This window comes from Nanorana parkeri, unplaced genomic scaffold, assembly GCF_000935625.1.
Source record: "Nanorana parkeri isolate BGI_ZX_2015 unplaced genomic scaffold, ASM93562v1 scaffold89, whole genome shotgun sequence".
Lineage (NCBI taxonomy): Eukaryota > Metazoa > Chordata > Amphibia > Anura > Dicroglossidae > Nanorana > Nanorana parkeri.
The window spans coordinates 2,260,623-2,281,858 of NW_017306357.1; the positions used below are offsets into that span (position 1 = coordinate 2,260,623).

Here is a 21,236-nt window from a genome sequence, read left to right on the forward strand (position 1 = left end):
CTCATGGGACTTGTAGTTCCAAAACAGCTGGAGTGCCAAGGTTCGCCACCACTGTCCTAGACCAAGTGGATTGGGGATGCCCTACAAGGATCACTTGTTTCAAAGGTGCTTTGTCCTTTTAAATAAATCTAAACCTATTCACTAAACTCTCATACAAGCTTTAGACAAGTAGATATACCGCAAGTATCTTTATATAAATCCGTACATTTAAAATGCTATTTTTGGTCTTTTTAAGTCTGCTATTCTCATTAAAATATCCCATGGTGATCTTATAATGAAGGTCCATCTTCAGACACTTCCTGTTTTGGGGTGACAACTGTCTCTCAGTTGTGTTCCTGTAGTTTTTGCCCGTCACTGGTAGAGACTACAAACAGCCATGCCAACACACATTGCTCAGGCATGGTCAGGAGACAGGAATTGAATAGAAAAGGGTGCAGGATATCCGCAGCACTGAGATGTAAAATAACTGATAAAACTGTGACGTCAAGCATTTTATTAAAAATAAGTATTTTATGATATATTGTACTTTAACCCATTTAGAGGCGTATTGATAAAATGTTTTAAGATCGCACAGCTCTGCAAATGTCTACGTTTTAGATTTGCAGCACATTATGGCCACTAGATGGAGCCGAGGAGCATAGGAATTTCCTATGCTCTTTGGCTCCTTGTAGTGGCTATAATTCTCTGCAAATCAAAAACTTTAGCTGTTCAAAGCGGTTTGTTCTGCAAACATTTTATAAATAGACCCCTAACTGTCACCCGTTTAGGATTTATATCTCCTTTAAAGACACACACAAGAAGGACGCAAAACGCATCCTTCAAGGAAAATCCAGACTATATATTTTTTTTAAATGGAAAGACTGAGATGAGAACACGTTTAACACATTACATTATCAATCTCTTGGATGTACTAAACTCAGTTCGTACATTGAGAAGGAGCTATACATCTTATATAAAAATCCTTTTCTATGTCCTTCATTCTCCAAAGGTTATCTGCTCAGCTTCCTTCTGCATTCTGTATAGTTCTTTTGCGCGGTTTTTCAAGGTTTCTGCTTTGGCGCCGTCTTTACTGACCCCATCCCCCAGTTTGTAAATTCGGCTGGCGTTGGCACATGCCCATATGTGCCCCAGGTCACAGGCTCTCTCGGAGTAGCACAGGGCTTTGCTCATGTCCTTGGGTAGCTCAGGAGATCCTTCCAAGTACATTGCACTCAAGTTAAAGCAGCTTGCAGAGAATTTGCCATCGCAGGCCTTTGTGTAATAGTCTCGGGCAGCAACGGGGTCAGGTTTCTTATCATTCACATGACCGTCCTGTAATAGCAAGCCGACATTATGGCAGGCGTCTAAGGATTTCCTCCCTCCCTTGTTGCAGGATTTTAGGAAGCAGTTATAAGCAGCTTTCAGATCCAACGGTACTCCCCCTGCAGGACACAAAAGGAACAGGTTACAAACGTCTCCAATCAAGAGATCATACTGTAGCTCTTCTAAGTGGTTATATGAAAAAAAAAATCCACCTTTAAAAAGGAGAACTATGGGATCAGTGTTTTCCCCATAGTTCTCCTTAGGGTAACGGGAGGACACAAACTAGCGTCCTCCCGTCACCCTCAGCTCAGTATACCGCGAGCTACAGCCCGCGGTATACTGAGACGCCGCAGCCGGAGCGGATCAGCGTTAACACAAAAAATATAAAATTAATAAAAATGAAAGCTCCCTGCAATAGAAGTGTTCTTATACGAGGAGGTGCTGAAATGTTCTTGGCCTGACCCACTTCCTAAGATCTGAGCATAATTCTATTACTGTAGCCAGAAAGAGTGTTCTTTATAGTAGAACGGAGACCAAAACTTTTTTTTTTTAAAGTTTTAAAAATAGTAAGGGAGGGTTATAACCCTTGTCAGCTTTTTTTCCCTGTTCGATAGCCACAAAAGGAAGGGAGAGGAAACCCCTCCAAAGTGTGAGAAATCTTTGGTGGCCAGCAGGGTCAGCCAACCTAGTGTCCCTGTTGGAAGATTTCCCATCTGTTCTGATGACAACCCAAAATTTGGGATTTTCAATCACTTTCAGTGATAACGGTCACCAGGACATGTAGGGGACACAGACAGCAATGAAACCCTGACAGGTGTTCTATTCTTCCCTCTTCATTCTATCCAGAACTAAAAAAAAAAATTGTCTTCAGTTGCACTATAATAAAGTGCAAATTTGCAGGATTGTAGCTCTAATCTCCTATTATTTTAGATCATTGACTAAACCCCATCAATGAAAAGTATAGATTTTTCAAGTGTTGAACTCCGACTTGTCATGAAGTTTCTGTTTCTGTCCATGAGTGTATGATACAGATATTGAGTGGCAAACAGCCGTCATACTCAACTGTAAAGAAGCAGTGTGCCAACTTTTACCGCTCAGATTTTGGGACCAAAGCTGCAGCATGATCTTGGAGGCCTTCAACAGTGTCAACTCCTGAAATTGTGGTTCATGTCCAGGACCTTATTTTGGCACAGCAGCAATTGTTGAGACACTACAGAATGCTAGAGATATCCCAGGAACATGTTGGGTTTTTAATTCATGAGCAGTTGGGTATACAGAAGTTGTCAGCCAAGCCGGGGCTGAAATGTTTGAATGCCAACAAAAAAGAAACCACATGGATACCTCCAAGTTGATTTTGCAGAGTTTGGAGTGATCTAGTGATAATTTTTGGAATGACTTGTTACTGTTGATGAAAAATGGTTACACAAGGATCTCGATAAACAATTAGATGCTCAGGGGGCAGGACCCAAATATGGGACACCATCGGCCACTGTTCCGATTAATTTTATGGCAGCTGAAGCCAAGCTCAAGGTACTTATGCACTGGTATATGGTACCCCAGAGAATAGCTAAGTTTGACCCGGGGGCCTCTCCCCACTGTTTTCAACATTGCTCCGAGACAGGGATGATCCTACACACCCTATGTAGTTGCCCTAAAATTAGATGTTTTCAGATAGGGGTTTACCAAATGGTGTACACAGTACTGGGTAGCAAAATTCCTTCAGAAGCCTTGCTGAACCTGAAACCTAAGGGTTGTAGAGCCCAATTTAAACTTATCTTTATATTTTCAGAAACTCTCCTGATACCCTGTTTCCCCCAAAATTGGGAATTGCTCAAATATAAGACCTACCCCGAAAATAAGACCTAGTTGCGACCATTCCCAGGGCCGGTGGTGGCATAAGGGGGAACTTGAAGAGCTGCAGGAGAGAATCAGCGGTGCCAACAAAGCCAGCGCTAGAGGAACCGAGGGGGCAGTGGAGGGAGCAGAGTCGCATAAGCTGATGCTTCCTCTATAGCGCCGCCTCCTGCCACAGGCGGAGTGATACCAAATGCACTCCGCCTGTGAGGAATCGATAGTGAAAGTGCGCTTCACTCATTCTGGCCAGCGATTGGTTACTAAATTGCTCTTGGAAAGGTATGACACCCCTGATTGCCCTGATCACCCTAGTCTAAACTTTGCCATTTTGGATTTTTTTAATTTGGATTTGCATTAACTTTGGATTGTTGTACATTAAAAAAAATAAGACCTACCCCGAAAATAAGACCTAGTGTGTTTTTTTGAGCCAAAAAAAAATAAGACAGGGTCTTATTTTCGGGGAAACACAGTACTTGCTAAATGAAGAACTTGTGGAAATGTTACATGATACTGTGAATAGGTTCCAGAAGGTTTGCACACCTTGGATTGATAACTATAGGCCCACTGACTTTGACTAAACTTTACTCATTGCCTGATGTCCTACAGAACACTTATCCCAAAGGTCTATATGATCCTGGTTTCCCCTTCCTCTACAGCAACAGCAGAGCACCCCCCCCTTTATTTTTCTCCTGGTTCTCTCTCTCTTCTCACTTTAATTTTCTCATCTGCTTATCTCACTCCTTGCTATTGATTTCTCCTGCGAGTCTTGCAGACATGAGGTATGATACCTTAGATCTAGGGGTCTTGTTCTACTTGGGTCACTGTGCAGGAGCTCATGCTTTTTCCTTTACTGTTGTACAAATATACAAAGCACAACGGGGATTTGTAGTTGCCATGCGACCTGTGGATATTTGTGCCTTTTTGTATTTCCTGCTAAAATCAGTAAAAATGAACGGAGAGGAAAAATGATTACACCACTTTGATCTAGAGGCCAAACAAAAGTCTCTGGAGTGGGTGGAAGGTTCTCCATGGCTGAAGACATTCAAGACCCAAAAGATAGGAAGCAAGAAAGGTCATAGCCATGTTTTTTTGGGATACGGAAGGTATTGTGAAGACTGACTGACTCACTGACTCACTGACTGCAGAAACAGTTAATGCAGAATACTATTCTAACCTGATGGGCCGATTACAGGAGGTGTTAAAGAAAAAATGGCCATGGAAGCTGCGGAAAGGTGTTCTCTTTATGCAGAACAATGCACTGGGTCAAAGGCTGGCAAGACAAGACAATGGAGGTTTTGAAGAATTTGGGGTGTCAGTGCATAGACCCCAATCACCAGATCTTGCTCCATCTATTTCCTGTTTCCAAACCTTAGAAAGAATTTTGAAGGGAGGACATTTTTGAATGATTCAGAGTTGATGGTAGCAGCAGGACAATAGTTCAATGACCAGACATCCACATTTTTTTAAAAGGTTAACAGGAACCTGAGACACAATGTGCCAAGTGTATTGACTTTTGGGGTGAATATGTTGAATAGCATTTACTGTAAGTTTTATGGTTCTAGGTCAGGGGTAGCCAAACCTCAGCCCTCAAGTTGTTGTGGAAATGCTCCGTTAGAACTTACCGGTAACAGTATTTCTATGAATCTTCCAGGACAGCAAGCCTACTTCCAGGTTGCTGTCCTGGAAGATGATTGAAGAAATACAAGTCCCATAAAGCACTGCAAGACTAACAGCCACAGGAATTACTTCTAGAGGCAGGTGTATGATGGCATTTGTAGTTTCACCACAGCTGGAGAGCCAATGTTTGGATACCCCTTCTATAGGTCATTACCTTCTTGGCCAGACCTAGAACTCTCAGCACCCCTTGTATGCACCTCTCTGATGGCCCTCTCTCGTCTTCCCTCCAATGGGCCCTTGGGGCTTGTTCATTCCAGACCAGCCTGCTGTGGGTGCATTAGATGCATGCATGTTAAAAGCATTTTAAAATCCAGTGCAGCAGCATTCTACACTTTTAGAAGGTTCAGATGCCTATTTATCCTTCTGGGAGTTGTGGTTCCATCCTCTGCAGTGATATACAAGTCGGAGGATGGACCCCCTCTGGGTGTTTTTCACCAGTTGATGATCAGACAGGTCAAGTGACTGTAATGAAATACCAGCAGCCTGTCAGAGAATCTACAAATCTGTAATAGAATAAATGAAAATGTGGTATAGCAAGTTTGTATAACTTTGAAGGTTACAGCCAAATTATTTTTAAGTAAAAAATGTGGTTCCTTTTGAAAGATTAAACATGAAAATGTACTACAATGTACAATCTACCTCCTAAATGCCTCCTAATTTAACCTCATCGTCCATCTTTCATTTTCAAAGCTCAACTGAACAGACTGAAGATAGAAGCTAATTGGTTGCTATTGGCAACTGCTCCAGATGCTGTCTGCTCCAGTGTGGAAACAGTCCCTCCTTTCTGTTTAAAGTGTATGTCAAGTCAAGCCAGAAACCTATATCTAGGAGTGCTGGTGGGCTGGAGAGGAGAAGGATTAGAACTTCTTTTGAGGGTTTTTTCTGCCATCTGGGGCTCTGTTACACAGAATTACCCTTGCTTCCTGTCTTGCTGAATAGACAGGAAGTGAGGGAAGATCTACAACGGGGGGACAAAAGCAAAAATATAAACCCGACAAGCCTTCCCCTACTCTGCTTTTAGCTGCTGCATGCATTGCTCTTCCCACTTCAATAAGTCCATCTGCATCTCAGTGTTTTGACAGGACAGACTCTCGGACTGTATGAGTATCCTCAGACATACTTATCTGCACACTTACCTTTCCCAGTTATGTGATAAGCGCCCAGCTTATAACAGCTCTCGCTGTGCCCGTTCTCTTCACAATTCTGTTTCAGCACTTTTGCAGCTGCTGCAAAGTCTTTCTTAATGTTTTCCAAGTAGTCAGCTAAACGATGGCAGCCTGAGAAAAACATTGACGACATTTGATTAGTGTTCCCCCGCAAACGACTTCTTAGATTACATACACATTGCCCAAATTTTATATCCGTGACCAATTCACATTGTTTCTGAAAAGGGAACAGTGGATGGTTAAAGGAGAACTCCGGCCAGAATAAATACCAGCTGGTAACTTATAGGACATCATGTGCATTTGGAGCTGCAGCAGAGTCTATGCTGTGGTGTGCAATCGCAATACAGTCACACAAATAGGGTAAACCTTGCGGGTCCAGCAGTACTGTTCCTTGTTGGCATGTTTAAAGGGAAGAGATATTACTATTACGTGGTTTCGGGGACACGCCCCAACCTAGACATCTTACAGATCATTTAATAAAATGTATTTTTGGTACAATATCACACGAAGGAAAGGCGCCTTATTTTTCTTTTTATAGGTTTATTGATGATGTCCCGTGCTCTTATTGGAGGGCTGCCATTCCTGGTGAAGTGCTCAGTCGTTTACCAGCTGTGGATGGAATGGAGTCTCAGATGGCTACGAGCACTGAGGATCATATGTGACTATGCTCATTACGCCTAGGGGACAGGAAGAAGTGATTTTACTTACCTTTCCTGCCATCTCCCACCAGTCAGCTAGACCAGTCCCTGCTGCCTCTTCTCCCCAGTGGTCTAAGGACCACTGACATCACATTGAATACTGGCTCTATAGCCTTGCATTAGACGCGAGGACGCCAAGGGACATTTCCTCAGATGAAGTGGAAGGGGGAGAGGTAATTGCTGGCCAATGGGGGACCAGACATCACCAACATGTTGCTGTATGCTGTTGAAAATGCTGCAAGCACAATTTTTGGTCTGTTGGGGAGCGTTGGCCAGCCCATTCAAATGAATGAGCTACCCTTACCCAACGAGTATTAATTCCACCTTCAACACCATGTTCCAACTATATTAAGTGTTCAACTTGTACATTCTGGTGCATTGCAGAGTTAAATGAGAACTACGAGGTGAGGGCATTCCACTCATCCTCATAGCTAGAGCCGACCTGTGATAAAGAAGCTGTCACAGGTCGGCTCTATCGATTGGGAAGTGAGCAGAAACATGCAGCCGATCTGCTCACTTCCCGATCGTCTCTCTGCAGTAAACGGTGCCCGTCAGTCACGGCTCCATGCAGGGATTCCCTCCTCCAGCGCTGAGTGGAGGAACGGATGGAGGAGGGGGCGGGCACAGCTGGCTCTGTCTCTAGATGGGCAGAGCCAGCTGTCACTCACGCAGCTGGGTGGATCCAGACATCGTCAGGATCTGTCCCAGCTGCGGCACTCTCAGTATTGCTTACGATATACTGAGCTTTGGGTCACGGGAGGAGGTTAGTATATGTCCTCCCATGACCCTAAAGAGAACTTTGGGGAAAAACACTTACCCCATAGTTCTCTTTTAACACGTTATCGTGGTTGTGTTATAGTACGGCTTTCATATGAAGAATGGGCTGCTCATACACCAAAATAGACCAAAAAAATGGGACATACGGCATTTTCTACAGAAGCAGTGCACCAGTACGCATGGGTGCTACAGTTCATTGTGGTATGCTTCAATGCATGTGCTTCAGAGCTCCATTGCCTTGGTATGTTTGGGTGCCATTCAAAATGAATCACACCACAATGCATTAACACACATAATGTTTCTGCAAATCAAATGTGATTTGGCCCCAAGCACCGAAGGGCCACAGGCTGGGCACTGGAGATCTAAAGCATACGTTACATAACATCTATATGAAATATCCAATTAGAAAAAAAAACGATGCCCCTATAGACCGATATAACATTGAATGCTGAGACTGGCAGCACACAGCAATCATGGGAGTTTACATGCAACATGTGGCTGTGTATGTGATCAGCCCACTCTTAGTATGGACAGTGATCAGTAGTACCCCGCCCCCATACACCGGGCTCTGCTCTTACCATCAGGCTGCTTCTCCTTGTAGCACGCATAGGAATACTCTATACCCAGATTGTCCAGGAACCCCTTCACCTCCTCCTCGTTCTTGAAGTCCACCAGCCCAGCCATGACAGCCACATGTACCGGTCGGTCACATTGACCTCTAAGCCCCGCCTTCCTCCTTAATCCCGGATGTAACCGCTGCTATGGAAACAGTGAAAGCTTGGGGGCGTGGCTGTGCATAGGCCACTAACATTTCTCCATACGCCCAATACGGACCTGATAGACGGTAACTAGCACACGGCGCATGCTCAGTATTGTCATGTGACCGGCAATCAGAACGCATTAGGGAGGAGTTAAAACAGAACCAGGGAACTAAGTGAGCGTGCTGCTAGTGACAGCTGGCCGGGTGTGTTCATGTGTTGAATCCGTGAACATGATGACAGCTGATTGTCGATTATAGGATATAGAGGGACTGCTGTCAGTTTATGGTATCTTGTACATACGGGTAGCCAAAGTTTGGTCCTCCAGCTGTTTTGGAACTATAAGTCCCATGAGGCATTGCAAGACTTTGACAGCTACAGACATGACTATCAGAAGCATATGCATGCTGGGATTTGTAGTTTCACCACTAAGTTTGGTTACTTGGCCAAAGTTTGGTTACCCCTGTTGTACGATATGAAATAATTGTACCGGTTTAGCAATATATAACGCACAGTAAGTCAAAATATAGGCACATCCCTTTGTTACTATGACACCATGCCTGGTGAAGAGCGCTGAGTATTCTTGAAAGACAAAATATCAAAAATATCCTGGCAAGGGGGTAAAAAATGCCAAAAGCAGCACCTCCGTGTCTGCCATTACATTTGTAGAAACTCCTCTGTAGGAGAGCTCCCGACGCCAATCCTATTCAACTCCACTAACTGATCAAATAGATCCCCCCCCCTGCAGTGGTCCTTCCTACTGACCCCTAGTCACTGCTGGCCACAATAGTGATGTAGGGGTCATTGGAAGATACCACAGCAGACAATGGGGGGGGGGGGGGGGACAGGGACACCCTTTCACACTGTGGGATAAGATTGTCGCCAAGGCTCTGTTATGGAGCAAAGTTCTTTCAAAGTGAATGATGAGTAGGTCAGCATTATGCTGCTTTCGGCACTGCTATACACCCCCCAGGATCCCTTGAAATGGTATTGACCAGAGCAGGACTACAGGCAGCTTGTACTGTTCAGAATAACTTGCCGAACAATACACTATAAAAAAAAAGTCCATAAAGTACAAAGTACCACCCACACCTTCATATCGTTAACCCTTTGCTAGGACGGACCTTGAGCACTATGAAAAATGAGATCCACCAGCACAGTACAGGGAGGGTTAATAATAAGCAACCATGTCTCTAAAAATATAAACGTCAGCGATGCGCCGATACAAGTATCAGTATCTGTGCAGATATCGAGTGTTTTGGTGAGTACTCATACTCGCCCAAATGCTCCGATACTGGGAGATTTCCTTTGACCGGCAGTGCCGCGAGAGAACATGGAGCCGGCTTCCCCGACCAAGCAGGAAGTCGGGTGGCGGGTACTGAATTCTGTTTCCCACAGTAAGTCGGCTCCATGCTGACTGACTGGGAACCCAGCTTCCTGACTAATCATCATCAAGCCGGCCTCCCGGACATTCAAAAAGCCAGGTGGCGTGTCATTACCCGCCACCCGGCTTCCCGATTGCCCAGGAAGCCGGCTCCATGCTAGCGGAAGTACCGGTTTCAGTATTGGCGCATACCGAAAGATAAATATTGGTACTCTTAACCGAAAAAAACAGTATCGGTGTATCCCTAAGAAATGCCAAACAGCTCTTCCTGAAAAACAAGAGAGTGAATATTTACCTGTCACAGAAGCTGCTCCGCTCAATAAATATCCTCCTCTGACACCTGCAAGGAAACCGACATTTCTAGGAGTGTAGACCTCCCTTGGCTCCCTTCTATGGTCAGTGGTTTCTTCCACCGACCTCCACATCATTGTATCCTGTAATAAAGTGGAGGTTTGTGGAAGAAACCACTGAGTGCTGCGGGGGGGGGACATAGAACATTGACACTCCTGGAAGTGTTGGTTTCCCACCGGCAAAGGTTTTCTTTATTTTTCAGGAAGAGCTTTTGGCCCTCTTACTTTTCCCTTACTCCCTTACTTTTCATCCGCTCTGCATGTTAGGGACACGTCAGTATCAGCCTGTTACATGCAAACCACAGGTTCACTTTAACACGCTGTAAACATGTGCAAAAATGAATGTGTTTAGTAAAGCCCAGAAGTTGGTTTTAGGAATCCACCATCCAAATTCATCTGCAGGAACAGAATATATCTGTTTCTATTTTGTTTTGGATGGTAAGGGGGGGTTATAGCCCCTGTCAGCCTATTTGTTGTCCTCTGTGTCTCACTGGGGGGCTTTCCCTTTACTTCCTGTCCAATAGCCACAACAGGAAGTGAGAGGAAACCCCTCCAAAGTTGTGGGTTGTCACCAGAACAGTATTAGATGGAAAAACTTCCAATGGGGACACTAGTAGTGATGACCCTGCTGAGCACCAGGGATTTCCCTTAGGGCCAGTTCACACCAAATGCAGTTGTGATGCCGTCTGTTTAATTTGACTGCTGCAGCCAAAATGCATCCCAATGCTTTCCTGTGGGCTTTCTTGTGCTCATATCACACCATTGCAGTCCGTTCAGATGCAGTCAGAAAAAGTACTGCATGTCCTATTTTACCTGCATCTAACTGCACAAAACGCAGTGCAAACGCATCAAAACGCAACGCATACAAAAAAAACAGAATTGATTGTGGCATCATCCAGGGACGTGCAGGGGGGAAAAAACGCATCACACACATGTCAAAACGGATCGCAATGCAACTGCGCTGACGCACGCAGTTGTGATGCAGTCTCTGGTGTGAACTAACCCTTAGTTTGGAGGGATCTCCTCTCACTTTCTGTTGTGGATTAGTGATGGGCTCGGGCGTGTTCGCAGCTCCACGTGCCGAGCCCGCCAGGAAGCTGACAGCGCCGCAGCGCCAATCACAGGTACTGAGACATTATCCCGGTCTTTGCTAATTACAGAGCTCTAGGTCTAACTAGGCAGGATATGTGTCAGATCTCTGCAGAGAGACCGCTGCTTTCACACAGGCTCGTTCTCTTCCCTTCAGCAGAGATCATGTCACCACTGCTTGTCAGGTTTTTATTGCTCTCTGTGTCCCCGTTATGGAGATAATGGAGATCACCCCTCTCTTCCAATAGCCACAACAGGAAGTGAGAGGAAATCTCTGCAAAGTTTTGGGTTATCCTCAGAACAGGAATAGATAGGAAATCTTTCAATGGGGACACTAGTTTTGGTGACCCTGCTGACCGCCAGGGATTTCCCTATCTTTGGAGGGATTTTCTCTTACTTCCTGTTGTTGCTATCAGACAGGAAGTGAAGGGAAATCTCTCCAATGTGATACAGATGGCAAAAAAAACAACAACCCGCTGACAGGGGTTATAACCTTCCCTTACCCAATCCAAAACAGAAACAAATCCTGGCTTCAGTTCTACTTTATAGAGGAACTGCCCCCCCCTTCCAGAAACAAGGACCCCCATGTTCTATCCCTAAGGGTCCAATCACACCACGTGCGTTGGTCAACAAAGGCTCAATGCAACAACAAGCCGCAATCCATTGCTTCCAATTAAAGTTCAAATCAATGCGTTGTGTTGGGGAACGCGCTGCATTTAAACGCATAAGGGCCCAGTCACACCATCAAGAGTGCGTTCCAGTGCGTTCGGCCTCTGGAACGCAACCTGGCCGGCTCACTTTTTTGAGGAGCGGTGCATCGGTGCCCCGCCCGAGGTGCGATCGCCGGCCCCCGAACGAGTGGCACATTAATGCATGCGTTCCGGTCCGGTGCGATCTGCAACAAATAGTGATTGCAGCATTTTTTGTAGATCACACGGGACCGGAACGCAGGCACTAATGTGCCACTCGTTCGGGGGCCGGCGATCGCACCTCGGGTGGGGGGGAGTGGCTGCGGGGCCATTAAGTTCAATGCAACGCCACGCCCCCTCCCGCCCCAAAACAAAGTGAGCCGGCCGAGTTGAGTTCCAGAGGCCGAACGCACTGGAACGCACTCCTGATGGTGTGACAGGGCCCTCACAACGCATTGCATTGCGCTGCAACACACATTAAGGAGAGAAAAAGAATGTTTCAGTTCCTGCTGGGAAACAAACCCTGCAGGGCAAAGCCTTAAAAAATGGGGGCCAGCGCACGTCACCTCAAGTGTATTTAGAATGCGCTAAGGGCCACTTCACACGAGCAGCCATGCTACACCACACAGCCGCTGTTGTGCGTTGCCCGGCACAGTGTTGATCGTGACGTATTGCACTGTTTTTTTGTACTCCGCTGCGCTGAATAAAAGTACTGCGTGCCGCAATGCAGTGGTGTGAGCTGGAACATGGCGCACTGCTTTGTCTTGCATGGGGCTGTCCTGGAGAAAGCAGCCAGCGTGGCCCCAACATATTTGGTGTGAATGGGCCCTGAAGGCAGAATCCAGCCTAAAGCAAGCTGCTCACATGGAACGCACACAAGCGACAACATCCAGTGCTCGTTCACACAGCAGCCTGCGTGCTATACCACGTGCGGCCCGCTGTCCGTGGTTCAGGGGAAGTGCTTTGCATTGTTACAGCGCAAGCCATTGTTTACTTTTCTCTAACTTTATATATATGTTACAAAATGACGCTTCATTCAGGTCTATGCACCGCGGCCTGTTGTAAAGTGCTGCAGTGTGGGGCAGTGAGCCGCGCTGCGTAGAAATACGGCATTGTACACAACGCACCACAAGCCGCCTCAAGGCAGCGTTGTGCTGTGAATAAGGCACATCGGAAGCAATAGTGGTAAGCTTGTGTTGGTCTATGCAGATCGTATGAATGTGCCCCAGCACAATGACAGGTTCCCTTTACAGATCTTAGACACAGTTGTGTTTATAATGGCCACACTGTACACAGTCCTATGTATGTGTGGATGAGTATACACAGTCCTGTATGTGTGGATGAGTATACACGGTCCTATGTATGTGTGGATGAGTATACACAGTCCTGTATGTGTGGATGAGTATACACGGTCCTATGTATGTGTGGATGAGTATACACAGTCCAGTATGTGTGGATGAGTATACACAGTCCTATGAATGAGAAGTGTGGATGAGTATACACAGTCCTGTGTCTATGCAGTGTGGATGAGTATACACAGTCCTGTCTATGCAGTGTGGATGAGTATACACAGTCCTGTCTATGCAGTGTGGATGAGTATACACAGTCCTATGTATGAGAAGTGTGGATGAGTATACACAGTCCTGTCTATGCAGTGTGGATGAGTATACACAGTACTGTCTGTGAAGTGTGGATGAGTATACACAGTCCTATGTATGTGAAGTGTGGATGAGTATACACAGTCCTATGTATGTGAAGTGTGGATGAGTATACACAGTCCTATGTATTTGAAGTATACACAGTCATCTGTATGTAGAGTGTGGATGAGTGTACACAGTTCTGTGTATGTGCAGTGTGGATGAGTATACACAGTCCTGCGTGTCTATGCACACAGTATACAGAGTGGGCCCAGGGAGGGAGGACAGTCACCTCTGATTGGTGTGAAGGGCAGCTGCCGGAGAAGAATTATGTAAGCAGGGATCTGTCCTGGCTGACCCCACTCCTCTCTCCATACTGCGCGGTCCCTTTAAGAGAGGTTGCATAGCAACGCGTTCATTTCCCGGCCTGCCGTGCCCGGGCCTCCCACTCCGGGCTGGAGGCTGCACCTTTCCAGCGGGCCGAGCCCAGCTCCCCGGGCCCGAACCCAACCGCACACCTGTCAGTTTAGCCCTGCTCCGGACCACAGGCCGCCACACCGGAAGAGCAACAGGGACACGGCCGGGGCGCAACATGGTACGTGCTGTGTATCTTAAAAGTGGGGGACTGTACTGCCTGATGTGACCCCCCCCCCCCTTCCCTACAACATGGTACGTGCTGTGTATATTAGAGGTGGGGGACAGTACTGCCTGACATAACCCCCCCTCCTTCTCACAACATGGTACGTGCTGTGTATTTTAAAAGTGGGGGTGCTGCACTGCCTGACAACCCCCTTTCTCACAACATGGTACGTGTAGTGCATATTAGAAGGGGATGTACTGTGTGGCATAACCCCCCCTTCCTACAACATGAAACATGGTTGCTATGTATACTAGAAGTGGGGCTTTTAACGCTATGTCTGTTAGTGGTGGGGGACTGTACTGAATGACCTGATCTCTTGCAATACCTCCGCTGGTGACTTGGTACGGTCTAATTGCCCACATGACCGTACCTGATGCGGACTACACCCTTTCAGCACCAGGGTCACGGCCAAAGCCACTGTGCTACTTACTGCATAATACCCATCCCACACCCTCCAACGGGGTATTTGCTGTGTATATAGTGTGATACAAAAACCCATATACTTCCTGATCTGAGTACCACTTCTCAGCATGACACAACTAGGTGTCACCACAGTGCTATAGTGATGAAACTATAGGGCCCCTACATGGCTCTGACCAGTGCGGGGATTCCCTACACCCATCAGCGCCATCTAGGGGCACTAGTGCCGTGTGAAAGGTATACACTGGGTGGAACTTTTATAAATGAACCCCTTGAACTTCTAGCACTCAGAGGACACCTGTTTTCATTGTTTTTGTCACCTTCTAGCTTTGATTGTACATATAAGTGCTATGAAGCTGACCTCTTACCTTGCTTGCCGTCTTGCACAGCTGTACAGAAATTGCTCACTCTGATTTCACTGGGCACTGTTGGCTTCTCACAGTGTACATTTAGAAGCTGCAGAGCTCGCCTCATTTTTCATGGGGGCTCAGCCTCACAGGTGGGGGTTACCAGAGCTTCCTGTTTTCAGGAAGATGTGTACAGCACTCTGCTGACCCCCTCCCACCAGCCCTGATCAGGGACCCTAGTGATGATGTCACCAAGTCTAAAATAAACCATGTTTTCAATAGATAACTTATGTTATAACTTTATTAGCATGTTAATGAGGAGGGAAAGGAGGAACACAAAACATCAGCAGATTAAACTTCAGAACACTTTCTTTAAAAATCACTAATATTTGCCGAAGCATTTTATTTAGAGCTGTCCGATAGCTATAAATGAGTACAGATACAGGACGGGATGTGAAGGGTAATCATTTTATTATATATGTTGATGTCCTTTTTCCTGGGCCGTATCACACAAGCAATTTGGTTCATGTGCCAGAATTGCTCTTCTTAGTGTTGGTTGCTGGTTGGACATATTAGCCTGCGCTTGATGAATGGCCTGCGCTTGATGAATGAATGGCCTGTGCTGCAATGATAACAGCAGTTTGTGGCCCATTGTCTGAGCACTTTGCAGTACTTGGATCGAGCCACAGAATCACTAGCTTCATTTACTGTTCATGTTATCCAGTGCAACTGCTGATAATGACACACCGGACATTTGTATCTGCATGGAAGAGTTACACATTGCCAGAGATACGATTCCAAAAGATGTTTGGCTGCTACAGATCCGCTACAACATTGCTGATGTGACTTAAAACATAGCGGCAGATGTATAGAGGATACACGGGGCGAATGCCGTTCACGTACCAATACTGCTGCTAGACGGAGCCGAGGAATTCCAGTTTTAAGGAAGAAAGGAAAACCGGTGAACTGGTGAGAGGGTTCTAAGCAGCCAAGGCTCATTGATGCACGTGGGGCGCAAAGGCTTCCCTGTGTAGTCTGATCAATAGAAGAGCTACTGGAGCTCAAATTGAAAAAAATGAATGCTGGTCCCAACAGAAAGGTGTTTGATCACACAGGGCACCATGGTTTGTTACACATGGGTCTGACTGGTCAGGGTGCCCGTGCTGACCTGTGTCCAGCACCAAAAGCGTCTACAATGAGAATCAGAACTGGACCACGGAGCAATGGAAGAAGGTGGCCAGGTCTGATGAATCATGTTTTCTTATACAATATGTAGATGGTCGGGTGCGTGTGTGTCGCTTACCTAGGGGAGGAGACGGCACCAGGATGCACTATGGGAAGAAGACAAGCCGACAGAAGCAGTGTGATGCTTTGGGCAAAGTTGTGCTGGGAAATCTTGGGTCCTCTCATTCATGTGGATGTTACTCTGACACGTACCACCTACCTAAACATTGACCAAGTACACCCCTTCATGGAAAGTGTATTCCCTGATGGCAGTGGCCTCTTTCAGCAGGATAATGCGCCCTGCCACACTGCAAAAATGGTTCGAGAATGGTCTGAGGAACACAACGAGGAGTTTGAAGTGATGACTCTGCCTCCAAATTCTCCAGATCTCGATGCAATCGAATATCTGTGGGATGTGCTGGAAAAACAAGTCCGATCCATGAAGGCCTCACCTCACAAGTTACAGGACTTAAAGGATCCGCCACTGACGGGTTGGTGCCAGATACCACAGCTTTTCAGGGGCTCTGTTCACATATAACTGCTAAGATAAATAGAGGAGGCATTGGCCATTGGCTGAGGGCTAGTTCACACCAAGCGCAGAGCAGTTACAGACCGGATCAAAAGTGCGTCCAATGTATTCCAATGGTATTTTGGGCTCTAGTTCACACCAGAGCGTTCAGTTCCACAGCATGTGGAAAAACTGCAGCATGCCCTATTTTTTTTTCTGCTCTGGAACGCACCAAAACACATGCAAAGGCCCCGGAACGCACTGGAATCCCATTTTAGGCTTCAAAAAAAAGTGGTGTTTTTTTTTGTTTGGTTTTTTACAAAAACAGCCCGGAACGCGTCAACGCAGCAAAACACACAGCACTGCATGTGCAGAAACTCATGCAGGTCTGGTCTGCATTTAGTGCGAACAAGCCCTTATACAGAGTACACATGTGACTGCTGTTCGCTGTGCGCGTTCAGTAGTAGCTCTGGTAACAAGAATTCTAGTGATTCTCACCGGTGGCCATCCCTCGCTGCCCGTGTGGATGTAGCCTAACTCTTATTTGTTTAGTTGAGCAGCTTATCTTCCCATGTGACACTCTGGAGACCTCCGGAGGGGACCTCTCCAGCATTCTCATTGAACACAACCAGCACCATAACTTTTTCTTATTAGTAGGCATGTGAGCCAGGAGATAGTAGAGGGGCCTTCCTGGCTATGCAGTGTGGCAGAGGTGTATGAAACACAAAAATGACCTGAACTAAATTACTAATATAATATATGCATTTCAACTATGCACTTAGCTGTTTGGCTGGAGTTCCACATTAAAAGAAGTAGTAGTTGCATAATTATGAGCACATTGTGTATATGCAAATAAGGTCTCTCCTGTCTTCATTACTTTGGCTTATTTTTTTGGTGAGCTCATCGCCACATTGAAGTGTATTTAAAATCATATAGTAGGGGAGTTCTTCCTGTACTGAAAATGCTGAAGGCAAACTGTGAACTTTGCTGTGTTGTAGAAGAACATCTACCCTGACAAAATGTACCGTATCTGGAATTCCTACTGACAAAGTACTGTACACTTCCTGATATATGAGGTCCCTAGGCACTTCTGTTTCTATATCTATCTATCTATCTATCTATCTATCTATCTATCTATCTATCTATCATTAGGGCTGGGAAAATTAACGATTAATTTCTCGATTTTAATCGTTAAACTTTTTGATCGATTTAAATTCTTTTGATTGCTAATGAAAACACACCTCTCCGCCGGCTTCCGGGAGTCCCGTCGGAGATCCGGTGACGTCACGGACATCGACGTCACTGGACTCCTCCCCCCTTCCTCCAAGTGGCTCCGTCGGCTAACGAAGGGAAGGAGGGAGAAGTCTGTGGACGTCTATGTCTGTGATGACTAACAAAGGTAAGGGGGGAGGAGTCCGGTGACGTCGATTAGGGCTGCAACAACTAATCGACATAATATTATATGATCGATTATTGAAAAAGTTGTCAACTTTTTCAATCATCGATTAATCGGCTTCCGATTGGTTGGCCCTGTTCACGGCTCCACACACTGCGTACCGCACCTCTTCACGCTCGCCGCTGCCAGACTCGCCCGCCTGCATCCATACGCCGCTCCTCCTCCCCGCCTCAATCTTTTTTTTTTTTTCTTTTTTTCCTTTTTTTATCGCGCTAACCAATGAGTGCTCACTATTTGCAAGCAAAATTTAGAGCACAGGGCTGCGCTACACGGCAGTACGGGGTACACCGCTGGCGAAGGAGCGCTTACCGAAAGGTTAAGTATAGAGGGGGAGTGGGGGTTGGGGAGGTAATACCATTTTCCCAAATTCACCGAAGAAAGCGGAATTACCCTTTAAGTTATTAAAGATACAAGCTTTCGGAACCCGTTTGTATCCTTTTGTCAGGCTTAATCTTTGAAGAAGGGACCTAACGGCCTAAAAAGGTAAAACTTTCTGCATTGATGGATGACTAACATGGTGCAAGACTCTAATTCTGCTTAAAAATACTCTCTATAGTCTCTATCATCTGCTGTGCTTGTGCATAGTTGTCCTTTAGACTATCAATGACTGACGTTGCGCTGATGGATGAATGCTAGCTCACTTGTTAGTTCATTACATATCATAGTATGTGGTCAGGGGTTATGTAACAACTGTGTATGTGAATTTCCTTTTTTGTTTTTCTTTTTGTTCTCGGTCTGTTCTACCACAACTTCCTCTTCCATCCAAAAATTACTTTTATCTTGTGGGCAGTGCCGGAAACAAATCTAAGCCGGTACTTTTAGCCATCTAATGTGAACCATGCAAGGATACTTCTAGTATGTTCAGCCATCTAATTGAATGTGCCTCTGTGGGGTTAATGTGGGACTTAAACCTCCCACCTTAACGACATTCGGCCAGGTGATATTGCTAACGAACGGTAATTGAAATCCTTAATGGTCTGTGCATGATGGGGCAGTTGTAAAAAAATCGAACGACGGTTTGATCATCGTACAAAACATTTTGTGCGATGGTTGTAAGGTGTATGGGCACCTTTTAGGCGGCATATAGGGTGGGGATGGCTCTGCTTCCCACACTCCGTACAGATAGCCAAGGGTCGTTAAGCGTACACAACAAGGAAGGCCATTTAAAGCTGAACTTCAGGTAAATGGCTAAATACACCGATCAGCTATAACCTTATGAGCACCCGCCTAATATTGAGTAGGTTCCCCAATTGCCTGACGCGCCGAGTCATGCACTCCACTAGACCTCTGAAGGTATGCTGTGGTAACTGGCACCAAGCCGTCAGTGGCGAATCCTTTAACTCTTGTAAGTTGTGAGGTGAGGCCTCCATGGACTTGTTTTTTCAGAACATCCCACAGACGCTCAATTGCATTGAGATCTGGAGAATTTGGAGGCCAAGTCAACAACTCAAGCTCATTGTTGTGTTCCTCAAACCATTCAGGGAATACCATTTCCATGAAGGGGTGTACTTGGTCAGCAACTATGTTTATGTAGGTGGTACATATCAAAGTAACATCCATATGAATGGCAGGACCCAAGGTTTCCCAGCAGGACATTGCCCAAAGCATCACACTACTTCCTCTGGCTTGCCTTCTTCCAATAGTGCACCCTGGTTCCATCTCCTCCCCAGGTTAGTGACACATGAACCTGACAGCCACAGGCATGACTCCCAAAGGCAGATGCATGATGGAATTTGTAGTTTCACCACAGCTGGAGGACCAGAGTTTGCCCACCCCTGCTCTAGGCCACCAATGCACTTCTGTAAATGGTTTTTGAACCTTCTTTTCATGTTTCCTTTTCATAATTCACACGAGATTTGTATGGGAAAATACTGTAATCTTTCTCCATGTATCCTTCTAGGAGGAAGCCTCCCCCAATTCATTAGTTGATATAACTCTACACTACTTGAGCTCCAACTTAGAAAAGTTTTGCTGGGAGAGACCAGATGGAACGTTTTGTTTACAAGATGCCGCAGTGTTTCCACAGGAAGTTGCGGACCGACTTTTACAAACGATGGCAACTCAAAGTAAGTGGTTTTTTTTCTTTTCTTTTGAATATAATTTGCTGATATTTTTATAGGTTTTATCACACTGCTGAAAGCATGTAATGCTTAGCTATTGCTGAATGGACACCTCGACGTTCAGCAGTGTCCACATGCATTCCGTTTAGCTGCACACAAGAACATTCTGTGTCCCGGGGATTGTTTAGCTTGGTTTTACTCGGCTGAACGCATATAAACACACCTCATGTGAATACAAAAGCTGTTTATACTTCTCAGATAACTTCTCCTGTGTTTAATGCAGAAGGCCATAAAAGGGACTCTGTCATTTAAATACATTTTAAAATAAAGAGATTACATGTAAAGAAGCAAGTAAATACATCCTTCTCCTCCTCCTAGTGCCACTGAACACCGCTCCTTTGGAAAGAACCTGTCCCCTGAAGTCTGTGCAGGAATCAATGCGTCCCCTGCAGCAGTCAGTGGTTACTCCCGCCAACCTTCATGCCGTTACTGTGTCCTCTGCCGGGGGTGCGTGTAATGACTCGCCGCCTGGCTTCCTGACTGGCCAGCTTCTTGACCAATCAGGAAGCCGGGTGGCGAGTCCTTACACACTGCCCTGCTTCCCGATTGGCTGGGAGGCCTGCTCCATGCTCCCTGATCCTGATTGGCATGGAAAGCCAGCTCCTTGCTCCCTGGTGACGAGGGAGCATGGAGCCGGCTTCCTGGCCAATCAGGAAGCCAGGCAGCGTGTAATGACTTGCCGTCCAGCTTTCTCGATACCGGTAGTTTTACGGTATCGGGATAGGCATCGGTGGCATGAGAGTACCAAATACTCGGTATCAGTATCGGTGCATCCCTACTAAAAACTATATAAAAACAAATGTGTGATTCAGTAAATTGGTTTCCATTTCACTTTTCAAGTGAATCAATCACTTAGCTGAGCATTGAAGTACTGAGAACTCGGGGGTCTGTTTATCAATGTTTTACCCAAGATCACACAACTTTCACTCAAGATCCACACAGTTTTTCTAATTGAATATATGAAAAATGTGTGCACCATGAGTGAATTGTGAGTGAATCGAAGGTAAAAATTATGTAATAATCATCTACCCCTAGTGTGTTGCATAATTAGGTGCAATGTCTCATTTCCCTCTTTCTACCCCTTTTCCCTCAGTGTAAAATTATGGTCCTTTTTTTTTTTTTTTTTTTTTTTTTTTTAGC

The 21,236-nt window shown here is 45.8% G+C and overlaps 2 protein-coding genes across 2 annotated transcripts in view; one reads left to right on the forward strand and one right to left on the reverse strand.

Annotated features, from left to right (window-relative positions):
- Window positions 1–854: 854 nt before the first annotated feature.
- Window positions 855–8,215, reverse strand: LOC108783812 (cytochrome c oxidase assembly factor 7). The gene is made up of 3 exons (XM_018552470.1): window positions 8,053–8,215; window positions 5,970–6,110; window positions 855–1,421 (listed from the first exon to the last, which is right to left on the reverse strand). Exons 1-3 carry the CDS (start codon window positions 8,156–8,158, stop codon window positions 976–978), a joined length of 693 nt encoding a protein of 230 aa, XP_018407972.1. The 5' UTR covers window positions 8,159–8,215; the 3' UTR covers window positions 855–975.
- A 5,604-nt stretch (window positions 8,216–13,819) lies between these two features.
- Window positions 13,820–21,236, forward strand: part of ZYG11B (zyg-11 family member B, cell cycle regulator) — a 24,259-nt gene continuing 16,842 nt past the window's right edge. The window contains exons 1-2 of the mRNA XM_018552468.1: window positions 13,820–13,976; window positions 19,877–20,042. Of these exons, the coding sequence (XP_018407970.1) occupies window positions 13,974–13,976; window positions 19,877–20,042 (169 nt within the window). The 5' untranslated portion in view covers window positions 13,820–13,973. The remainder of the gene's footprint in view (window positions 13,977–19,876; window positions 20,043–21,236) is intronic.